At 42.4% G+C, this 21533-nt stretch overlaps 1 protein-coding gene across 1 annotated transcript in view; it reads left to right on the forward strand.

Annotated features, from left to right (window-relative positions):
* Positions 1 to 16180: 16180 nt before the first annotated feature.
* The window catches only part of LOC121287954 (uncharacterized protein C7orf50), a 345582-nt gene continuing 340229 nt past the window's right edge, over positions 16181 to 21533 (forward strand). Inside the window, exon 1 of the mRNA XM_041206117.1 lies at positions 16181 to 16437. Within this exon, the coding sequence (XP_041062051.1) occupies positions 16315 to 16437 (123 nt within the window). The 5' untranslated portion in view covers positions 16181 to 16314. The remainder of the gene's footprint in view (positions 16438 to 21533) is intronic.

Here is a 21533-nt window from a genome sequence, read left to right on the forward strand (position 1 = left end):
CTGACCTGGTGCTTCACCGGAAGTTAGCGTCATGCACCCTTTTTCATCAAACAATCCTTTTCTAAAAAATAATATCCCTTGCGTATGAATTGTTTCAAATAAGCCATTTAAAAGCTGCGGTAGATATTAAAGTTCGATTATTTAATATTTTTTAAAGATGTGGCGTACAGCATTCCGGGAGTTGTAGTACTCCAGTCGCCGTTTAGCCTAAGGGTCAATGAAGATGAGAACTACAACACCCAGAGTGCATCAGGACCGCGAACGGACACCGATAGAGTGTTTACTCAGTGCTATGCTGGCAGAACCCGAGTTACAAATTTTGGCATGAGTCACTGCACAGGGTTTTCTACTTCTAGGATTTTAATGCAACGTGATTTTTAAAAATGCAATAGCTCTTTTTATTATTTTCACAGTGCAATCTGCAAAATGAAGGGAGAATTTCCGTAGTTCGGAAATGTTGAGTAAAATTCCCCATTAATTTGCATCAATTTCCATCTGGAGGTATCAATTAATTGCTCTGATTTATAATTCACCCAACAATCATGTGCATTTATGTTGCACCTTTAACATGAAAAACCTACCAAAATGGTTCAAAGACAAACGTTGATGCTGATCCAAAGCACAAGATATTGAGAGGGATGGCCTAAAATTTGGTCAAAACGCTTTCCAAATTGATGAAAGGTATTATTACACGAACACAAAAGCAAAATACTGTGGATGCTGGCCAACATTTTATGTTTTTATTATAGAAGTGTAAGTTCTTTGCTTTTCTTTAAAAACAAAGTGCACAGTACATGGAGTAGAACGTCAGAAGAGTTGAGGGAGGAAATTTCCAAATTGGGCCATGGATAACTGATGGTATTGCTGTCAATGGTGGGCTGTAGTGAAAGAAGGGGAAGTATATACTTGCAGACAGAATTCAGGGAGAGAAGAGTTGAGGTGTAGTGCAGGAGGAGGTTGGAGAAGTAAGGAGGGATGAGGTTATGGACAGATTTATACTGTAGGATGAGAAAGATCAACTAGAGGTTTTTGGGACAAAAACAAACACAAAAATACCTGGAAAAACTCAGCAGATCTGACAGCATCTGCGGAGAGGAATACAGTTAACGTTTCGAGTCCGACTGACTCTTCATCAGAACTAAGGAAAAATAGAAAAGAGGTGAAATATAGGCTGGTTTAAGGGGGGGAGGGGTGGGACAGGTAGAGCTGGATAGAGGGCCAGTGATTAGTGGAGATTGCCAAAAGATGTCATAGACAAAAGGACAAAGAGGTGTTGACGGTGGTGATATTAGCTAAGAAATGTGCTAATGGTGACATTAAGGGTAGAAAGCAGGACGAGCAAGGTACAGATAGCCCTAGTGGGGTGGTGGTGGTGGTGGTGGTGGTGGGGGGGGGGGGATCGAAATAGGCTAAAAGGTAGAGATAGAACAATGGATGGAAATACATTTAAAAATAAAGGAAAAGAAAAATATATATAAATTATTGGAAAAAGGGGGATTGGAAAGGGGGTGGGGATGGAGGAGAGAGTTCATGATCTAAAGTTGTTGAGCTCAATATTCAGTCCAGAACGCTGTAAAGTGCATAGTCGGAAGATGAGGTGCTGTTCCTCCAGTTTGCGTTGAGCTTCACTGGAACATTGCAGCAGGCCAAGGACTGACATGTGGGCATGAGAGCAGAGTGGTGTGTTGAAATGGCAAGCAACAGGGAGGTCTGGGTCATGCTTGCGGACAGACCGAAGGTGTTCTGCAAAGCGGTCACGCAGTTTGCGTTTGGTCTCTCCAATGTAGAGGAAACCGCATTCGGAGCAGCGAATGCAGTAGACTAAATTGAGGGAAGTACAAGTGAAATGCTGCTTCACTTGAAAGGAGTGTTTGGGCCCTTTGACGGTGAGGAGGAGGGAAGTAAAGGGGCAGGTGTTGCACCTTCTGCGGTTGCATGGGAAGGTGCCATGGGAGGGGGTTGAGGTGTAGGGAGTGATGGAGGAGTGGACCAGGGTGTCCTGGAGGGAATGATTCCTGCGGAATGCCGCCGGGTGGTGAAGGGAAGATGTATTTGGTGGTGGTATCATGCTGGAGTTGGCAGAAATGGCGCAGGATGATCCTTTGAATGCGGAGGCTGGTGGGGTGATAAGTGAGGACAAGGGGAACTCTATCGTGGTTCTGGGAGGGAGAGGAAGGTATGAGGGCGGACACGCGGGAGATGGGCCGGACACGGTTGAGAGCCCTCAAGACATGTCAGAGGAACTGTTTTTGAAAGTGGCATCATCAGAACAGATGCGACGGAGGCGAAGGAACTGAGAGAATGGGATGGAGTCCTTACAGGAAGCGGGGTTGTGACAGGGCCCTCAACTGTGTCCAGCCCATCAACTGCGCATCCGCCCTCACACCTTCCTCTCCCTCCCAGAACCATGATAGGGTCCCCCTTGTCCTCACTATCACCCTACCAGCCTCCGCATTCAAGGGATCATCCTCCGCCATTTCCGCCAACTCCAGCATGATGCCACCACCAAACACATCTTCCCTTCACCCCCCCGGCGGCATTTCGCAGGGATCGTACCCTTTGGCACACCCTGGTCCACTCCTCCATCACCCCCTACACCTCAACCCCCTCTCATGCAACTGCAGAAGGTGCAACACCTGCCCCTTTACTTCCCTCCTCCTCACCGTCCAAACACTCCTTTCAAGTGAAGCAGCATTTCACTTGTGCTTCCCTCAATTTAGTTTATTGCATTTGCTGCTCCCAATGCGGTTTCCTCTTTACTGGAGAGACCAAACGCAGACTGGGTGACCACTTTGCGGAACGCCTTCGGTCTGTCCGCCAGCATGACCCAGACCTCCCTGTCGCTTGCCATTTCAACACACCAACCTGCTCTCATGCCCACATGTCAGTCCTTGGCCTGCTGCAATGTTCCAGTGAAGCTCAACGCAAACTGGAGGAACAGCACCTCATCTTCCGACTAGGCACTTCACAGTCTTCTGGACTGAATATTGAGTTCAACAACTTTGGATCATGAACTCTCTCCTCCATCCCCACCCTCTTTCCAATCACCCTTTTTCCAATAATTTATATATATTTTTCTTTTCCTTTATTTTTTAACGTATTTCCATCCAATGTTTTATCTCTACCTTTTAGCCTATTTCGATCCCATCTCCCGACCCCACCCACACTAGGGCTATCCGTACCTTGCTCGTCCTGCTTTCTACCCTTAATGTCACATTTAGCACATTTCTTAGCTCATATCACCACCGTCAACACCCCTTTGTCCTTTTGTCTATGACATCTTTTGGCAATCTCCACTAATCACTGGCCCTCTATCCAGCTCTACCTGTCCCACCCCCCTCCCTTAAACCAACTTATATTTCACCTCTTTTCTATTTTTCCCTAGTTCTGATGAAGAGTCATTCGGACTCGAAACGTTAACTGTGTTCCTCTCCGCAGATGCTGTCAGACCTGCTGAGTTTTTCCAGGTATTTTTGTTTTTGTTTTGGATTTCCAGCATCCGCAGTTTTTTGCTTTTATCTTAGAGGTTTTTGGGAACTGGGAGGCAATGCAGGTCAACAAAGGACAAAGGGTGATTGATCTATGGGACTAAGTGCAGAATATGATACAAGCAGTTGTTTTGGATGGGTTATCGTTTTACAGAGGATGGGAGGCTCACTGAGAGCATTAGAATAGTTGAACCTGGAGGTGACAAAAGCATAGTGGTAGATGGGCTAAGACGGAGAAGAACCAGTGGTCTTATGGCAGTTGAAGTAGATGAACTTCATGATGGCAAATATATGGGATTGTTATGAAGTGATATTAATGTCTAATATTATTGGAAATTGTTTTAAAATTGGAATTGTAATTGAATCTGTGCCTATTTGTGTGTTAATTTGATTAAAGCTAGCTATTCTGGGTGCTTTGATGCATAGTAATTTGAGATTTTAATTGGGTAAACAAAAAGAAAGTTGAAAATAATCTCCAGATTACTACCTGAGCCATGAGCTAATTGGCACAGGGTCAATAAGACGAAAGAGGTAAATGCGTGGCTCAAAGATTGTGTGGCAGAAGTGGGTTCCAATTCATGGGACATTGGCACCAGTACTGGGGAAAGAGGGAGCTACTCCGTTCGGACAGGCTCCACTTGAATCATGCTGCGACCAATGTCCTGGCGAATTGCATAACTAGGGTCGTAGATAGGGCTTTGAACTAAATAGTCGGGGGGAGGGTTCAGTTGCATGGACGTATAAAAAATCCAAGTTTTAGGAGAGGGTAAGAGTGCAGCTTAGTGATGAGCTGATTGCTATCAAAAAGTGAAAGGAAGGGGCATAGTGTGTGAACGCCATATTGCATCAAAGAATCATATAAGAGTAGGGAAAATTGACAATCGGGCAAACTTAAAGGCTTTGTATCTGAATGCACGTAGCATTTGGAATAAAACTAATGAGTTAACAGTGCAAATAGAGATAAATAGGTATGATTTGGTGGCGATTACTGAGACGTGGTTACAGGGAGAACAGGTTTGGGAATTCAATATCCAAGGGTACTCAGTGTTTCGGAAGGATAGGCAGGAAAGAAAAGGAGGTGGTGTAGCTTTGTTAGTATAGGATGAGATCAATGCTATAGTGTGGAATTATATAGGCACTGCAGAGCAAGACATGGAGTCAGTCTGGGTAGAAATAAGAAATAGACCATAAGACATAGGAGCAGAAATTAGGCCCATCAGCCCATCGAGTCTGCTCTGCCATTCAATCATGGCTGATAAGTTTCTCAACCCCATTCTCGCGCCTTCTCCCCGTAATCTTTGATCCCCTTACCAATCAAGAATCTATCTATCTTGGTCTTAAATACACTCAAAGAGCTGGCCTCCACAGCCTTCTTTGGCAATGAATTCCATAGATTCACCACTTTCTAGCTAAAGAAGTTTCTCATCTCTGTTCTAAAAGGTCTTCCCTTTACTCTGAGGCTGTGCCCTCAGGTCCTAGTCTCTCCTACTAATGGAAACATCTTCCCCACGTTCACTCTATCCAGGCTTTCAGTATTCTGTAAGTTTCAATCAGATCCCCCCTCATCCTTCTAAACTCCATCGAGTATAGACCCAGAGTCCTCAAACGTTCCTCATATGTTAAGCCTTTCATTCCTGGGATCATTCTCGTGACCCTCCTCTGGACCCTCTCCAGGGCCAGCACATCCTTCCTGAGGTACGGGGCCCAAAATTGCTTACAATATTCTAAATGTGGTCTGACCAGAGCTTTATAAAGCCTCAGCAGCACATCCCTGCTTTTATATTTTAGTCCTCTCGAAATAAATGCCAACATTGCATTTGCCTTCCTAAATACCGACTCAACCTGCAAGTTAACCTTAAGAGAATCCTGGACAAGGACTCCCAATTCCCTTTGCACTCCAGACTTCTGAATTCTTTCCCCATTTAGAAAATAGTCCATGCCTCTATTCTTCCTACCAAAGTGCATGAGCTCGCACTTCCCCATGTTGTATTCCATCTGCCACCTTTTTGCCCATTCTCCTAACCTGTCCAAATCCTTCTGCAGCATCCCCACCTCCTCAATACTACCTGTCCCTCCACCTATCTTTGTATCATCTGCAAACTTAGCGAGGATGCCCTCAGTTCCTTCATCTAGATCATTAATATCTAAAGTGAAAAGTTGTGGTCCCAACACTGACCCCTGCGGAACACCACTAGTCACCGGCCGCCATCCTGAGAAGGACCCCCTTATCCCCACTCTCTGCCTCCTGCCAGACAGCCAATCTTCTATCCAGGCTAATACCTTGCATCTAACACCATGGGCTCTTACTGAGCAGCCTTCTGTGCAGCACCTTGTCAAAGGCCTTCTGGAAGTCCAAGTAGATAACATCCATTGGCTCTCCTTTGTCCAACCTACTCGTTACCTCCTCAAAGAATTCTAACAGATTTGTCAGGCATGACCTCCCCTTGATGAAACCATGCTGACTTTGCCCGATTTTACCATGCACTACCAAGTATTCTGAAATCTCATCCTTAATAATGGACCCTAAAATCTTACCAACGACCAGGTCAGGCTAATCGGCCTGTAATTTCTCGTCTTTTGCCTCACTCCCTTCTTAAACAGGGGGGTTACGTTAGCGATTTTCCAGTCCTCTGGGACCCTCCCTGACTTCAGTGATTCCTGAAAGGTCACCAATAACGCCTCCACTATTCTCATCAGCTATCTCCTTCAGAACTCTGGGGTGTAATCCATCTGGTCCAGGTGATTTATCCACCTTCATACCTTTCAGTTTTCCTAGCACCTTCTCCTTGGTAATGGCCACCATACTCACCTCTGCCCCTGACTCTCTTGAACTTTGGGGACGTTACTTGTGTCTTCCACCGTGAAGACTGACGCAAAGTACCTATTCAGTTCCTCCGCCGTTTCTTTGTTCCCCACTACTACTTCTCCAGTGTCATTTTCCAGTGGCCCAATGTCCACTTTTGCCTTTCTCTTACCTTTTATATAACTAAAAAAAACTCTTGCAATGTTCTTTTATATTACTGGCTCGTTTGCCCTCATATTTAATCTTCTCCCTCCTTATTTCTTTTTTAGTTGTCCTCTGTTGGTCTTTGTAGGCTTCTCAATCCCCTGGTTTCCCACTGCTCTTTGCCGCATTGTATGCTTTCTCTTTAGCTTTTATGCTGTCCCTGACTTCCCTTGTCAGCCATGGTTGCTTCGTCCTCCCTTTAGTATGCTTTTTCCAAGGGATGAATTTTTGCTGTGTCTCCCAAATTACTCCCAGAAACTCCTGCCATTGCTGTTCCACTGTCTTTCCTGCTAGGCTCATCTCCCAGTCAATTCTGGCTAGCTCCTCCCTCATGCCTCTGTAGTTGCCTTTATTCAACTGTAATACCGTTACATCTGATTCCAGCTTTTTCCTCTCAAATTGCAGGGTAAATGCTATCATATTATGGTCACTTCCTCCTAAGGGTTCCTTCACCTTAAGCTCCTTAACAAATCTGCCTCATTACACATCACTAAATCTAGAATTGCCTGTGCCCTTAGTGGGCTCCACCACAAGCTGCTCCAAAAAGCCATCTCGTAGACATTCCACAAATTCCTTTTCTTGGGATTCACTACCAACCTGATTTTCCCAGTCTACCTGCATATTGAAATCCCCCATGATCACTGTAACCTTGCCTTTCTTACACACCTTTTCTATCTCCTGGTGTCTCTTGTGCCCCACATCCTGACTACTGTTCGGAGGCCTGTACATAACTCCCATTATGGTTTTTTTACCTTTGCGGTTCCTCAACTCTACCCACACAGATACTACATCATCTGACCCTACATCATTTCTTGCTATCGATTTAATTTGATTTCTTACTAACAAAGCAACCCCACCCCCACCGCCAACCTGCCTATCTTTTCGATAGGATGTATATCCTTGGATATTTAGCTCCCAGTCCTGATCCCCTTGCAGCCATGTCTCCGTAATGCCCACCACATCATACCTGCCAATTTCAATCTGCGCCACAAGCTCATTTACCTTATTTCGTATACTGCGTACATTCAGATACAACACCTTTAGTCCTGTATTTCCCATCCTCTTTCTCATTGTCATCCTTTTATCTGATGTGCTTGAAGTTAGATTCCTAGCCCTTTCCAAACAGTCTGTCCTATTTTGTGTTCAGGAGACTTTAATAGCCTCTCCTGGGCTCTCCTTTCTTTTCAGTTTTTTCATAATTTTCCATGAAGTTGAATCCACCCCCCACATGCTAACATGCTGCTTTGTTTCCCATTAGTCATATTTCTTGGAGTTTTACCCTTTCACTCCCCACCCCCCACTTTCTAGTTTAAAGTCCTGTTGACCACCCTATTTACCCGTTTCGCTAGAACATTGGTCCCAGATTGGTTCAGGTGGAGACCGTCCCAATGGTACAGATCCCTCCTGTTCCAATACTGATGCCAGTGCCGCACGAAATGGAACCCCTCTTTCACGCACCACTCCTTTAGCCACGTGTTTACTTCCCTTGTTTTCGCATCCCTATGCCAATTTGCACGTGGTCGGGTAGTAATCCGGAGATTATAACTCTTGACTTGTTCTTTAATTTAGTTCCTAATTCCTGATAATCCCCAAACAGGTCCTCTTTCCTTGTCTTACCTATGTTATTTGTCCCGACGTGGACCACAACAACTGGATCCCTCTCCAATATCCTTTCAATCCGGTCAGAGATGTCCCTCACCCTGGCACTGGGCAGGCAACATACCATGCGGGTCTCTCAATCCTGCTTACAAAGGAAGCTATCAATTCCCCTAATTATAGAATCCCCTACAACTACCACTTGTCTTTTTGCTCCCCCTCTTGAATGGCCTTCTGTGCCACGGTGCCGTGGTCAGCTGGCTCATCCTCCCTACAGCCCTCTTCCTCATCCACACAGGGAGCAAGTATCTTGTACCTGTTGGACAAGATCAAGAGCTGAGGCTCCTCTGTTCCTGAACACAGGATCCCTCTACCAGCCTCACTTGCAGTCACACCCTGCTGACCCTGATCACTGACCGGACTTGAGGTACTTAATCTACCGGGTGTGACTGCCTCCTGATACAAAGTGTCCAGGTAACTCTCCCCCTCCCGGATGTGCTGCAGCATCCAGAGCTCGGACTCCAGCTCATCAATTCTGAGCCGGAGTTCTTCCAGCAACCAACACTTGCTGCAGATGTGGTCAATGTGGCTCGTAATGGGATCTGTCAGCTCCCACATCATACAGCTACAGCACATCATCTGTCCAGCCATCTCTACTTAGATAATTAATTTATTAATTAGCTTTGCAGTGTTTTGTTTTCAAATTTGGTGCAGATTTCCTACCAACCAATCAGGCCACAGCTTTCCTGTGACATCACTTTTTCAGTTTTGGCTTCAGTTACTCTGTGCCCTGAGGTCACCGCTCTGGTGCTCCTCCCTCTGAGTCTGCTCCCTAGAGACAAGGCCGCAAATCCCCGAGTTAAGCTAGATTTATACACACCGCTCCGGTGCTCCTCCCTCCGAGTCTGCTCCCAGGATTATTCACCAATCAGCTGCTTTTTTTTTAAAATCCACTTTCAGAAGAGTGTCCCTCGCAGGTCAGGTGCACTCCTGAAGGCACTGCCTCTTCCTCTCTCTCTTTTCTTTTAGGTTTGAGGAGGAGGGAGGGATGGAAACACTACATTAGGTAATGTTTGGGGCTATTCCGTTCTTTGACAGTGGGTCCTCCTCGATTCCCTCCTGAGTCATGATGGCTGTGATGACTTCTCCCAGAATGCTTCAGTCACTTCTCAGCAGCGCCCTCTGTTGGATGCCCTTCCTCCTGTTGAGTGCAAGAGTTCTTCTCCTCAGTTCCCTCCTGAGTCTCGGTGGCTATGATGAGTTCTCCCAGAATGCTTCAGTCACTTCTCACCAGCACCCTCTGTTGGATGCCCTTCCTCCTGTTGAGTGCAAGAGTCCTTCTCCTCGGTTCTTTCCTGAGTTGCGGTGGCTGCGATGACTTCTCCCAAAATGCTTCAGTCACTTCTCACCAGTGCCCTCTGTTGGAAATAGCAAGGGAAAGAAGTCCCTGGTGGGAGTAATCTATAGGTCCCCAAACAGTAGTTTAGCAGTAGGGCACAGTATAAACCAGGAAATACTGGGAGCATATAAGAAAGGCATGGCAATAATCATGGGTGATTTTAATATGCATATAGACTGGACTAATCAAATTGGCAACGGTAGCCTTGAGGGAGAGTTCATAGAGTGTATTAGAGATTGTTTCTTGGAGCAATATGTTGTGGAACCAACGAGGTAGCAGGCTATTCTGGATTTGATTTTGTGTAATGAGATGGGATTAATTAATGATCTCATAGTAAAGGATCCTCTAGGGAAGAGTGATCATAGCATGATAGAATTTCAAGTTCAGTTTGAGAGTGAGAAACTTGAGTCCCATACTAGTGTTCTGGAGTTAAACAAAGGTAACTACATAGGTCTGAGGGCAGATTTGGCCCTAGTGGACTGGGCAGGAAGACAACAAGGTAGAACAGTTGATGAACTGTGGCAGATATTTAAGGATATATTCAATTCCTCTCAATTAAAATATATACCAAAGAGGAAGAAAGATGGTAAGGGGGGAAAAAACATCCATGGCTAAGCAAGGAAGTTAAAGATAACATAAAGGCAAAAACTAAGGCATTCCAAATTGCAAAGGTTGGTGGCAGGCTGAAAGATTGGGAAACTTTTAAATATCAACAAAGGGTTACTATAAAAATAATAAAAAGAGCAAAGGTAAATTATGAAAGAAAACTAGTGCAAAATGTAAAAACTGATAGCAAAAGCTTCTACAAATATATAAAAGGAAAGAGAGTAACTAAAGTGAATGTTAGTCCCTTGGAGGACAAGACTGGGGAGTTAATAGTGGGGAACGCAGTTGGAGGCTTGCAGGTGCCTTTTGATCTTACATTGCCTCTGCTTGCACACCTGAAAACTACTGAAGTTATACCTACCAGCCCCATTGAATTTTAATTCTCATTGTATCAACAACCTCTTTGAACTTAACTTTTTAACTATGAATACCAATTTTATGAGTAATATAAATTTTGGCTTGATAGCTGCTAGAAAGGTGTCAATTTTTACCCCACTTCTTGAATGCTCTATTCAAAAATGCAAATGCACACTATCTCTCTTACATATCAAAACTAGTACATGATCAAAGCACTCAGATTATCTGGCTTTAGTCCAATTAAGACATGCTCGCAGACTAAACCTCCATTTTAAACAAAAAAATATTTTTCAAAATATATACACTAATAGTTTCATGACACAGGGAATAGATGGAATAGCTGGAAATTCACAGGAAAAAATTTCTCAGAATAAAAAGGAAGGTACCGAGGGCGGGAGTGACATGTGAAAGTTGACGTGTTTTCATTTTAATAAAGTGGGGCATACGAAGTCAGTAGGAAAATCTGTTGGAATTATTGGGGTGCAGGATAGGTCTGGAAATAGAAGTACTGTGGGTTCTGAGGTTCAGGCACAGGAAAAAACAGTGGTTTGTGTACAGGTAAAACAGGAAGAATCAATGATGGGTAAAGAAGTGGGAATGTGTTCACAATTTACCAAAGAGAATTCTGAGGGGCAAGTTGCAGAAATGTTTCAAAACTTTGTGTGTGTAGGGAAAGTCTTTCCATGAGTGCAGGGTGGAGTAGGTAAAGATGTTAAAATTTTAAGAGACACAGGAACAAGTCAATCCTTAATGTTGTGGGATTGTGACATTTGTTGTTCAGAAGTAGTATTGCTGGAGCAGGTGATAATAAGTGGGGTTCATGGAGATGCTAAACCTGTCCCCTTGTGGAAGATAAATTTAAAGAGCAAATGGAAGACTGGTGAAGTTATTGTTGGAGTGGTGGAAAAATTGCCCATTGCAGGGACTTAGTTTATTCTGGGTAATGATCTAGCTGGATCACAAATGTGGGTGATGCCTGTGGTAGTTGAGCAGCCTGTAGAAGTGGTTTCAACAGAGGTGTTACAGAGACAGCATCCTGAATTGTTTCCAGATTGTGTGGTAACGAGATCACAGGCTCATAGATTGAAACAAGAAAAACAAGAAGGACAGGCAATTCAAAGGCAAGAAGAAGGTGTCGAAATCCAATTAGCTGGCACTGTGGTTGATAAAATTGTTCAGGAAGAAAGACTGCATTACAATTCAGCTGAAGTGTTTAACTCAAAGAGGTTAGTGGAGCAGCGGGTGTGTCATGTAAGTATGCTTTAAAAGTACTTTGACAGACAAAAGGAACAAAAAGAGGTATTAGTGATGGTGGATGATAAGGAAGAGGTAGAAGTGCAGGTCTCTGAAATTGATTTTCCTCTAATCAAATTGGATAATGAGTGGGTGCTTGAAAATTTAAATGAAATATTGACTTACATTCCAAATAAGTGCCAAAGTGATTTGGAAAAGCTATCACAGTCACACAAACCTATTTGTGGGAATAATTTGGGAAAGACAGATTTAGCTATACATGGTGTATCTGTACAGGTGGACTATTGAAAGGTGAATACGGTGACCAAAGCGGATTCATATCCTAAACCACAGTTGGAAGATTGCATCGAGAAAGTGGGGCACTCAAAATTTATCACAAGAATTGACTTACTAAAAGGATATTGGCAGGTACCATTGTTGGAAAGAGCAAAGGAGTTTTCAGCTTTTGTGATGCCAAGTGGACTATATCAGTTTAAAGTCATGCCATTTGGTATGAAGAATGTACCTACAACATTTCAAAGACTGACAAACAAGATAATTGCAGGTCTGAGCAATTGTGCTGTTTGTACTGATGATCTAATAGTTTTCAGTCAGACGTGGGAGGAGCATTTGCAGCATCTGGAAGAATTATTTTCTCGATTACACAAAGCTAATTTGGTGATGAACTTGGCTAAAAGTAAATTTGCAAAAGCGCAAGTTATGTATCTAGGCCATACCATTGGACATGGTAAGGTGGCTCTGAGAGATGCAAAAGTCAAGGCTAATGTGGATTTCCCAGTGCCTACAACAAAATGAGAAGTTTTGAGATTTCTGGGCATGAGTGGGTTTTTCTGGAAATTTGAACCAAATTTTAGCAGGTTGCTCCACTGACTGAACTATTAAAAAAGAACAAAATGTTTCAATGGACACTGGAGTGCCAGAAGTCATTTGACAGTTTGAAAACTGTATTAACTACAACACTAGTTTTGGCAGTACCCAATTATGCCAAGCAATTTAAGTTGGCCGTTGACGCGAGTAATATAGGCATTGGGGCTGTACTGGTACAAGAGGGTGACACTGGAACTGAAAAACTGATAGGGTATTTTTCACAGAAACTGAACGTACAACAGTGAAGATATTCTATGATCGAAAAAGAGACCTTAGGTTTGGTGTTAGCATTGCAACATTTTGAAATTTATGTTGCAAACAATTAATCAGAAACTATTGTTTATACAGAGCACAATCCTTTGAAGTTTTTGGACAAATTTCGAGACAAGTGCAAGACTTTTCAGGTGTAGTCTATTATTACAACCACTTAATCTACGGATTATACATGTTGTTTGTAGAGAAAATCTGTTCGCGGATGCCTTATCAAGAATTTGAAGCTTAAAGGGAAAATTGGACCTTTTAAAAAACATGGACACTGGATTGGAGTGATTTCTATTTATAGCAGGAACTTGCATATATATTATGTTAATGCATGCATCTGGTAGTGTAATAGTGTTATAAGTATAGGAGAGAGTGTGAAATGAGTTATTAAAAAATGAAACCGTCTTTTAAAATGATCATGGTTCATTTTTTGAGGGGGATGTCATGAAGAGTTATTAATGTGTATAATGTTACTGGAAATTATTTTCAAATTGGAATTGTAGTGGGGTCTGTGTCTATGTGTGTGTCTTAATTGAATTAAAGATAGCTAGTCTGGTGTTTTGATGTATAGTAGTTTGAGATGTTAATTGGGTAAACAGTAAGGAAGTTAAAAAGGTTAAGTGTACATTTACATTTGTTGAATAAAGCATTCAAGAGCAGGAGTAAAATCTTGCATTCAAGAGCAGGAGTAAAATCTTGCACCTTGCTGGGAGACGCCAAGCAATGTGTTTATATTACTAATAAAATTAGTGGGATGAAAATATTATTGTTAGAAGGTGTGATGCTAAAAGTCTAGGATACCATGGAAAATTTACATTCAAAGGAAGAGCTAGGTAAACCAGAAAGGAGTTTTGTGTGTGTAAGGCAGAGGCATTTAAGATCTAACCAGCCTGTAAGCCTACAGCGGTATTTGCAAAGGAACCAAATTGCAAGGAACCTCATTTTGAATTTGTAAGGTCAAATGTGCTTTGCCTGGCATCTGTTTAAAGTCCATGGGTTACTGTTGCCTTGGTAAAGATTTAGCTGGGAGTGATTAATTTGGGGATTTGTTTAAAAGTTGTTACTGTAGTAATTTGTAGACATGTGTATGTGTTTAATTTGTTGTTAAATTAATAAATGTTTAATTTAGTTTTATATAAAAAACCTCTTGAGGCTCAGTGGTCTTATTCCCGAATTGAGAGCTGCGTCTCAAACATACCAATTGAAAATATAGGTTATGACAGTTGTTCAAGTTTCCCTCTGGGATTTAAACAACTCAGCCTTTACCAACTGCTGTGTCATAACAGGGATCAACGAGGTTCTCCTGGTTACAAACAGTCTGATTCAACCTGAGATGATTGCTGGAAGGGTGGATCAGTGGGGAAAGTATGGAGTTTGTGATGGAGGCTGCAAATGGTCTCGTAATCAGAACAACTATCCTATAAAAGTGTCTGGGTTCACAAAATTCAAACATGATAAACATAGGACTAGGAAAAGGCAATCAGTCCCTCAAGCTTGTTCCACTATTTAATCAGATCATGGCTGCTCTGTGCCTCAACTTGTTTTACACATATTTGACCCCGATCCCATATAGGTGAAAATAGATTTGAATTGTTTGGGCTTCCTGGACTAGATCTGGAAATGGCTGATGGGTAAGGTGACCAAACGTCAAAGTTTTCTATGCACAGTCCCCAGATAGGGTACTGTGTCCCCGAGCAAACAATGTCCTCAGAAGAGCCCCTGGTTCACAAAACCTGTTCCTGAGTACCTTTACTTTTAATTTCATGAACTGGAATATATCTGATGCATGAGGTACAGCACGCAATATGTAGTATAAGTCATCTTCGATAAATGTCTAACTAATAATAAATGAGTTCGAAAGAAATGTCCAGAACGTTTCTCATACTCTTATTACTAGCTGGAACATAGATGGTACAGCATTTCTGCAGTTGTCATAGCTATGACACTGACTGAATGATGTACGATGTAGAACGCAAGCAAGATTTCAAAGTAGGAGTAAAGTGAAAATGGCGATATCACAAGAGCATAATTGCTGCTTTAACAACCCAATTCAAAAGGGTTTTCCATATTCACAATCAACCAGAAAAGAAATATCCCTATTAAGTTCCATAAGCCAGTCGGTAGTTTCCATTTTGAGCAGAGGGAGGAAATCTTAGCACATCATAACGTGAAGTTATTTTTACGGCATTTTCCAGTTCAACTTTCTGGGGGCTTACCATTGACCAGAAACTGAACTGGTTGAGCCATATAAATGCTGTGGCTGCAAGAGCAGATCAGAGGCTGGGAAATCTGCAGTGAGTAACTCACCTCCTGACTCCCGAAGCTTGTTGACTATCTCCAAAGCACAAATCAGGAGTACTCTCCATTTGCTTGGATGAGTGCAGCTCCAACAACACCCAAGAAGCTGAACACTATCCAGGACAAAGCAGTCTACTTGATTGCACCCCATTCACCACTTTAAACATTCACTCCCTCCACCACCGATGCACAAGGGCAGAAGATACATGGGAACACCACAATCTATAAGTTCCCCTTGAAGGCACACACCATCCTGACTTGGAACTGTAATTGCTGTTCCTTCACTGTCGGGTCAAAATCCTGGAACTCCCTCCCTAATAGCACTGAGGATGTATCTAAACCACATGGACTGCAGCAGTTCAAGAAGACAGCTCAACACCCCTTCTTGAGGGCAATAAATGCTGGCCTAGCCGGCGATGCCCAGAACCCATGAAAGAATCAATAAAAAGAGCTATGTTACTGATTTTATAGGCTGTACATACATGACATATGAAAAACTGATAGCGTTAATTATAAATGGCATTTGAATATGCTTCAATAGTGTGACAGTACATCTGCAGTAATTATATGCACATTTATTTTGCATTTGTAGTGTTAGATTTGCAACTGTTAAAATATAAGCTATTAAATATGCTATATTTTCTATTCTGGCTACTTGCTTCCCCCTGTTTGCCCCTGGAGTCAATTAAGAAAATATAGTCACCCTAGCCATCTTTTGCATCGCCTGGATTTGGATGCTGAACATTTCAGCCTACATTTGTCCCCCTGGATGGATTGAGCACAGGAAACTGCTGGGTTGAGATTTCCTGCCCTGATTCACCCCCACCACCAAGAGCAGGGTCGCTGCGCATGCGTGTCTCATCTGAATGGCGCACGCCAACCAAGCGCGATGCGCTGGGGCCTGTGACAGACCGTACCAATATCCAATAGAAATGTGAGAGGAGCAGAATAAGCCAATCATGTCGCGAAGGGAAGGCGGCTCGAGCTCTGGCTGTCAGGTTCGGTTGACCTGATTCACCACCCTACACCCCCCCCCCCACCCTCACGTGTGTTGAGAGTTTTCCACAGGAACAGTCTGGAGCTGTTAGTTGGAGAGCTGCACCCCAGGGAGTAAAAAAAACTCGCTGCTATATATTTGTGTGGAAAAACGTTTTACAATTGTATTGTACTTATTCTGCACCATGGCTAAAGGGAAGAGAAGTAGATCCGAGCCCCACAAGTTGAAACTCTCCCCAAAAGATGAACAGCTAACCTTTGGGAAACATGATGCACCCAAACCGAAAAGAAAGAGGAGCAGAGCCCAGGTGAGTAGTAGGAGGCCAGCTCCTAACCCTAACCAAGCAAACATGTGGACTCTCATTTTCAGTCACAGTAAATGTGGTTCCGCTTTTCATGAAACTCTGTTGCTCAGTATTAAAGGCAATATTTACAATGCAGTTCTTGGCATCTTAAAATGGATGTGGATTGGCTTTGGGGTGTGGGTGTCACACGTCAGAGGGATTTTACAATTTTGTGTTCATGCATACCCAACATTAGTTTTCATTACCACAGCAACGACCATATAGAAAGTCTCAATTACACTGAGGCTAATTTGTTAATGAATTAGCAGAATCACAAACTTGCTGAATCAGAAATGAATGGTAAATTTCAAACATAATGCTGTAACTATATTGTACAAGATAAACTACCACTATCAAATGTATATAATTATTGTTATCCATATAATTCTATTAGGCTAAGGTGAAATTCAATTTCTTTCCTTTTGGAGGGAGTATCTTATCTATTATATGATCTTAAAAGCTTTCCTTCACTTGCCCATTGTCAAATGTTGCTGAAAAAAACTGCTAGTACTTTGGAGCTGTTATTATTTTGGAATAGATGGTGTAAAGTTGTGATATGCTATAATCGGGTTTGCTCCTGCAGAATCTCAATCACTTTATTAACATGATTTGTACTTTTTAACTTACACCATTTAATTTCTCAGCAGAGTCCTTTTCACCAATTCAAAGGTTAGAAGCACATGATTCACAGTCCATCATTTCCAGTGCCTTTCTCAAAAAAAGAGATCATTCGCCTGATGGCACTCTGTGGCATTCACTTTGTGGATAAGGTTAAATGTTGGTTCATAGGAAGTATAGGTTTCCTACTGAAGCTACTTATGCTTTGAGCTTGAGGAACATGTTATTCAAGAGTCTGAAGTACAGTCACAGCATCTGTGGGATATTTTTCACATCTGTTGTCTGAAATATGGTGGCAATATACTCATGTGTTACTGCTGTGCACTCAGGTTTGGTGGTGCCATGGGCTTTTTACATTGCTGCATCAATGGTATAGACTATTTTCATATCTCATCTGAAAGGCTGCACCTCTGACAATGCAGGTCTCCCTCACTGAGTACCAGGGTAAGTTATGTGCTTAAGTACTTGAGTGAGATTTAATTTTACAACATTGTGATTCTCCACTGAGTTGGAATATTGGAGTCAATTTGATGCTGTGTGGTAGGCTCACTAATCCAATGCATGAGCCAGGCAAGGGTGCCACACTCTCGATGGTTGGCCGGGATTGACCACCATTGCTAATATCTAGAGAAGTATACAATACCATTCAATCTGGGTTGTGTTTGGCTCCAAATAACAATTTAATGGGTGTGGCGATTCTTGCTTGAGAAGCAGTGACCACTTACCAGAACATTCTAAGTTGGTAAACTACCTGGTTATGGTGACTTAAATTCCATCAGCAACCCTGTGCACACATAGGGATCTCCTAAGCTCTAACATTTGACAGCTTGAGCCAATGTTTTCTATGCTTGTGCAAGTAAGTAGGCTATCCTCTTTTAGGGAGAAATTGTGTGTTTCATATTGGACAAATGGCAACTTAATTTACATGGAACAAAAATTGCTGGAAAAACTCAGCAGGTCTGACAGCATCTGTGGAGAGAAAGAGTTAACGTTTCGAGTCCAGATGACTCTTCAGAACAAGAGAAGTAGAAATGTGGTGAAATATACACTGTAAAAGGTGGGGGCTGGGACAGATGAAGCTGGATAGAAGGCCAGTGATAGGTGGAGGCAAAGGAGAGATTGCAAAAGATGTCATAAACAAAAGGTCGAAGGGGTGTTGATGGTGGTGATACTGGCTAAAGGAGATGCTAATGGTGACATTAAGAGTAGAAAGCAGGATGAGCCAGTGACAGTTGGCCGTGGTGGGGGGAGGGGATGGTTTGGGAGCAAGGATCAAAATAGGCTAAAAGGTGGGGATAAAACAATGAATAGAAATAAATTTAAAAAATAATAATAGAAATAGGTGGGGAAAAAATGCATATATAAACTTTTAAAAATAAATATTTGAAAAAGAGGTTCAAAATGGGGTGAGGGTGGAGGAGAAAGTTCATGATCTGAAGTTGTTGAATTCAATGTTAAGTCCGGAAGGCTGTAAAGTGCCTAATCGGAAGATGAGGTGCTGTCCCTCCAGTTTGAGTTGAGCTTCACTGGAACATTGCAGCAGGCCAAGGATGGACATGTGGGCATGAGAGCAGGGTGGGGTGTTGAAATGGCAAGCGACAGGAAGGTCTGGGTCATGCTTGCGAACAGACCCAGACCTTCTTGTCACTTGTCATTTCAACACACCACCCTGCTCTCATGCCCACATGTCCATCCTTGGCCTGCTGCAATGTCCCAGTGAAGCTCAACGCAAACTGGAGGGCCAGCACCTCATCTTCCGATTCGGCACTTTACAGCCTTCTGGACTTAACATTGAGTTCAACAATTTCAGATCATGAACTCTCCCCTCGTTTTGACCCCCTTTTATTCAAATATTTATTTTTAAAATTTTTATATATATACATTTTTTCCCCACCTATTTCTATTATTATTTTAAAAATTTATTTCAATTCATTGTTTGATCCCCAACTTTTAGCCTATTTTGACCCTTGCTCCCACACCATCCCCTCCCCCCACCACACCCCCACCATGGCTATCTGTCACTGGCTCATCCTGCTTTCTACTCAATGTCACCATTAGCACCTCCTTTAGCCAGTATCACCACCATCAACACCCCTTCGACCTTTTGTTTATGACATCTTTTGCAAGCTCTCCTTTGCCTCCACCTATCACTGGCTTTCTATCCAGCTTCATCTGTCCCACCCCCCCTTATACAGTGCATATTTCACCGCATTTCTACTTCTTTTTAGTTCTGAAGAAGAGTCATCTGGACTCGAAACGTTAACTCTTTCTCTCCACAGATGCTGTCAGACCTGCTGAGTTTTTCCAGCAATTTTTGTTTTTGTTTCAGATTTCCAGCATCCATAGTATTTTGCTTTTATCTTAATTTACGTGAGCGTCTGTTTATTTTAAGATTCTAATGCGTGTTGGGTTTCCCCTGCATGTTGAACACTTGTTTAATGCACAAACTAAATATTCTGTGTTACAGTTGACGCTACCTCTTAATAATCTTGAATTTTGCAGTGAGCACAAATAAACTTCTATTTCAAGTCTATGTTTCTTATAAATTGGAAGTTTGACCTTATATGGGTTGGTAAGCCATTGAAGCGAATCTACCATTACACAGCCAGGATATACCCTAATGATCTGTAGCTCCCTCTGATAGACTGACAGATTGTGTAGCTCAGGATATAACTCCCAATTCGATCGTGTGAGAGAAATGTACACAGATACATAAATAAAAACAAAAAAACTGCGGATGCTGGAAATCCAAAACAAAAACAGAATTACCTGGAAAAACTCAGCAGGTCTGGCAGCATCGGCGGAGAAGAAAAGAGTTGACGTTTCGAGTCCTCATGACCCTTCGACAGAACTTGAGTTCGAGTCCAGGAAAGAGCTGAAATATAAGCTGGTTTAAGGTGTGTGTGTGGGGGGCGGAGAGATAGAGAGACAGAGAGGTGGAGGGGGTTGGTGTGGTTGTAGGGACAAACAAGCAGTGATAGAAGCAGATCATCAAAAGATGTCAATGACAATAGTACAATAGAACACATAGGTGTTAAAGTTAAAGTTGGTGATATTATCTAAACGAATGTGCTAATTAAGAATGGATGGTAGGGCACTCAAGGTATAGCTCTAGTGGGTTTTTTTTTATATAATGGAAATAGGTGGGAAAAGGAAAATCTTTATAATTTATTGGAAAAAAAAAGAAGGGGGAAACAGAAAGGGGGTGGGGATGGGGGAGGGAGCTCACGACCTAAAGTTGTTGAATTCAATATTCAGTCCGGAAGGCTGTAAAGTCCCTAGTCGGAAGATGAGGTGTTGTTCCTCCAGTTTGCGTTGGGCTTCACTGGAACAATGCAGCAAGCCAAGGACAGACATGTGGGCAAGAGAGCAGGGTGGAGTGTTCAAATGGCAAGCGACAGGGAGGTTTGGGTCATTCTTGCGGACAGACCGCAGGTGTTCTGCAAAGCGGTCGCCCAGTTTACGTTTGGTCTCTCCAATGTAGAGGAGACCACATGTTGAGCTAGCAAATGAAAATAACAGATACATTACATTCATTGAAGTTGTAGGCCCTTTAATAACATGTTACTCAAGCTGTAAGTAATAGACAAATTCATTAGGAAGTTTCCCATGAATTAATATAAAGATTTCTTTATACTTGAGTCCTTATTTCAGATGAAATGTGCCATATTCTCCCATTCACATGACAGTACCTGGCTGTATGGTTTCCAAGTGATCTGAAACCTCTAGGGCTGCCATATAGATCTAGTCAGCTGAGCAGCATACCCAACACTGAAGAACAAGAAAGACTATTCCTGAATTTAATGTTCGTTTGACCATCTATTCTCAACAATTGTGGAAGTTTTTAATCAATCAGCTTCCAGGTTAAGTGGTTAAACTGCTGGTCTTTCAGTGTTCTAAGGAATTTAGTCTAATGTGGTGATCATGTTGTCACACTGGTAACTCTGTGTATAATTTAACTTCAAATGCCAGAAATTCCAGTTGAAATGATTAAGTAACATAATAACACTAAAAACATGGCTGTTGTCCTTGAGTCTATCATTTACAAGAATCTTTGGGCCCTTCCAACATTTGACAGCTCGAAGAGGACTTGTGTTATAGTTTAATGCCTGACACTCCCAGCCTAAATTGTGGATTTGCTTTACAAAAGGACATAGGCACAAGTTGACAGAAATCAGTTTGAATTTGCTAATTTTGGCATAGTTGACATCTTGTACATCAAGATATAATACTAAAATTTTGATAGAATGGAGATCCTTTTTCCCACAGTAAACCAATCCAAGTGATTGGATCCAGGAAACTCTGGTGAATACAGTTCATGAATGATATATTTGCTCAAGGCACTGTTATTCCTAATGGCCCATACACTTTTCACTCAGATATAGTGATTTTTGCACGGAGATGAATGGATGTGGAGGTCTGAACCACTGAGCAGTGTTTTG

Source organism: Carcharodon carcharias, chromosome 15 (assembly GCF_017639515.1).
Source record: "Carcharodon carcharias isolate sCarCar2 chromosome 15, sCarCar2.pri, whole genome shotgun sequence".
NCBI classification, from domain to species: domain Eukaryota; kingdom Metazoa; phylum Chordata; class Chondrichthyes; order Lamniformes; family Lamnidae; genus Carcharodon; species Carcharodon carcharias.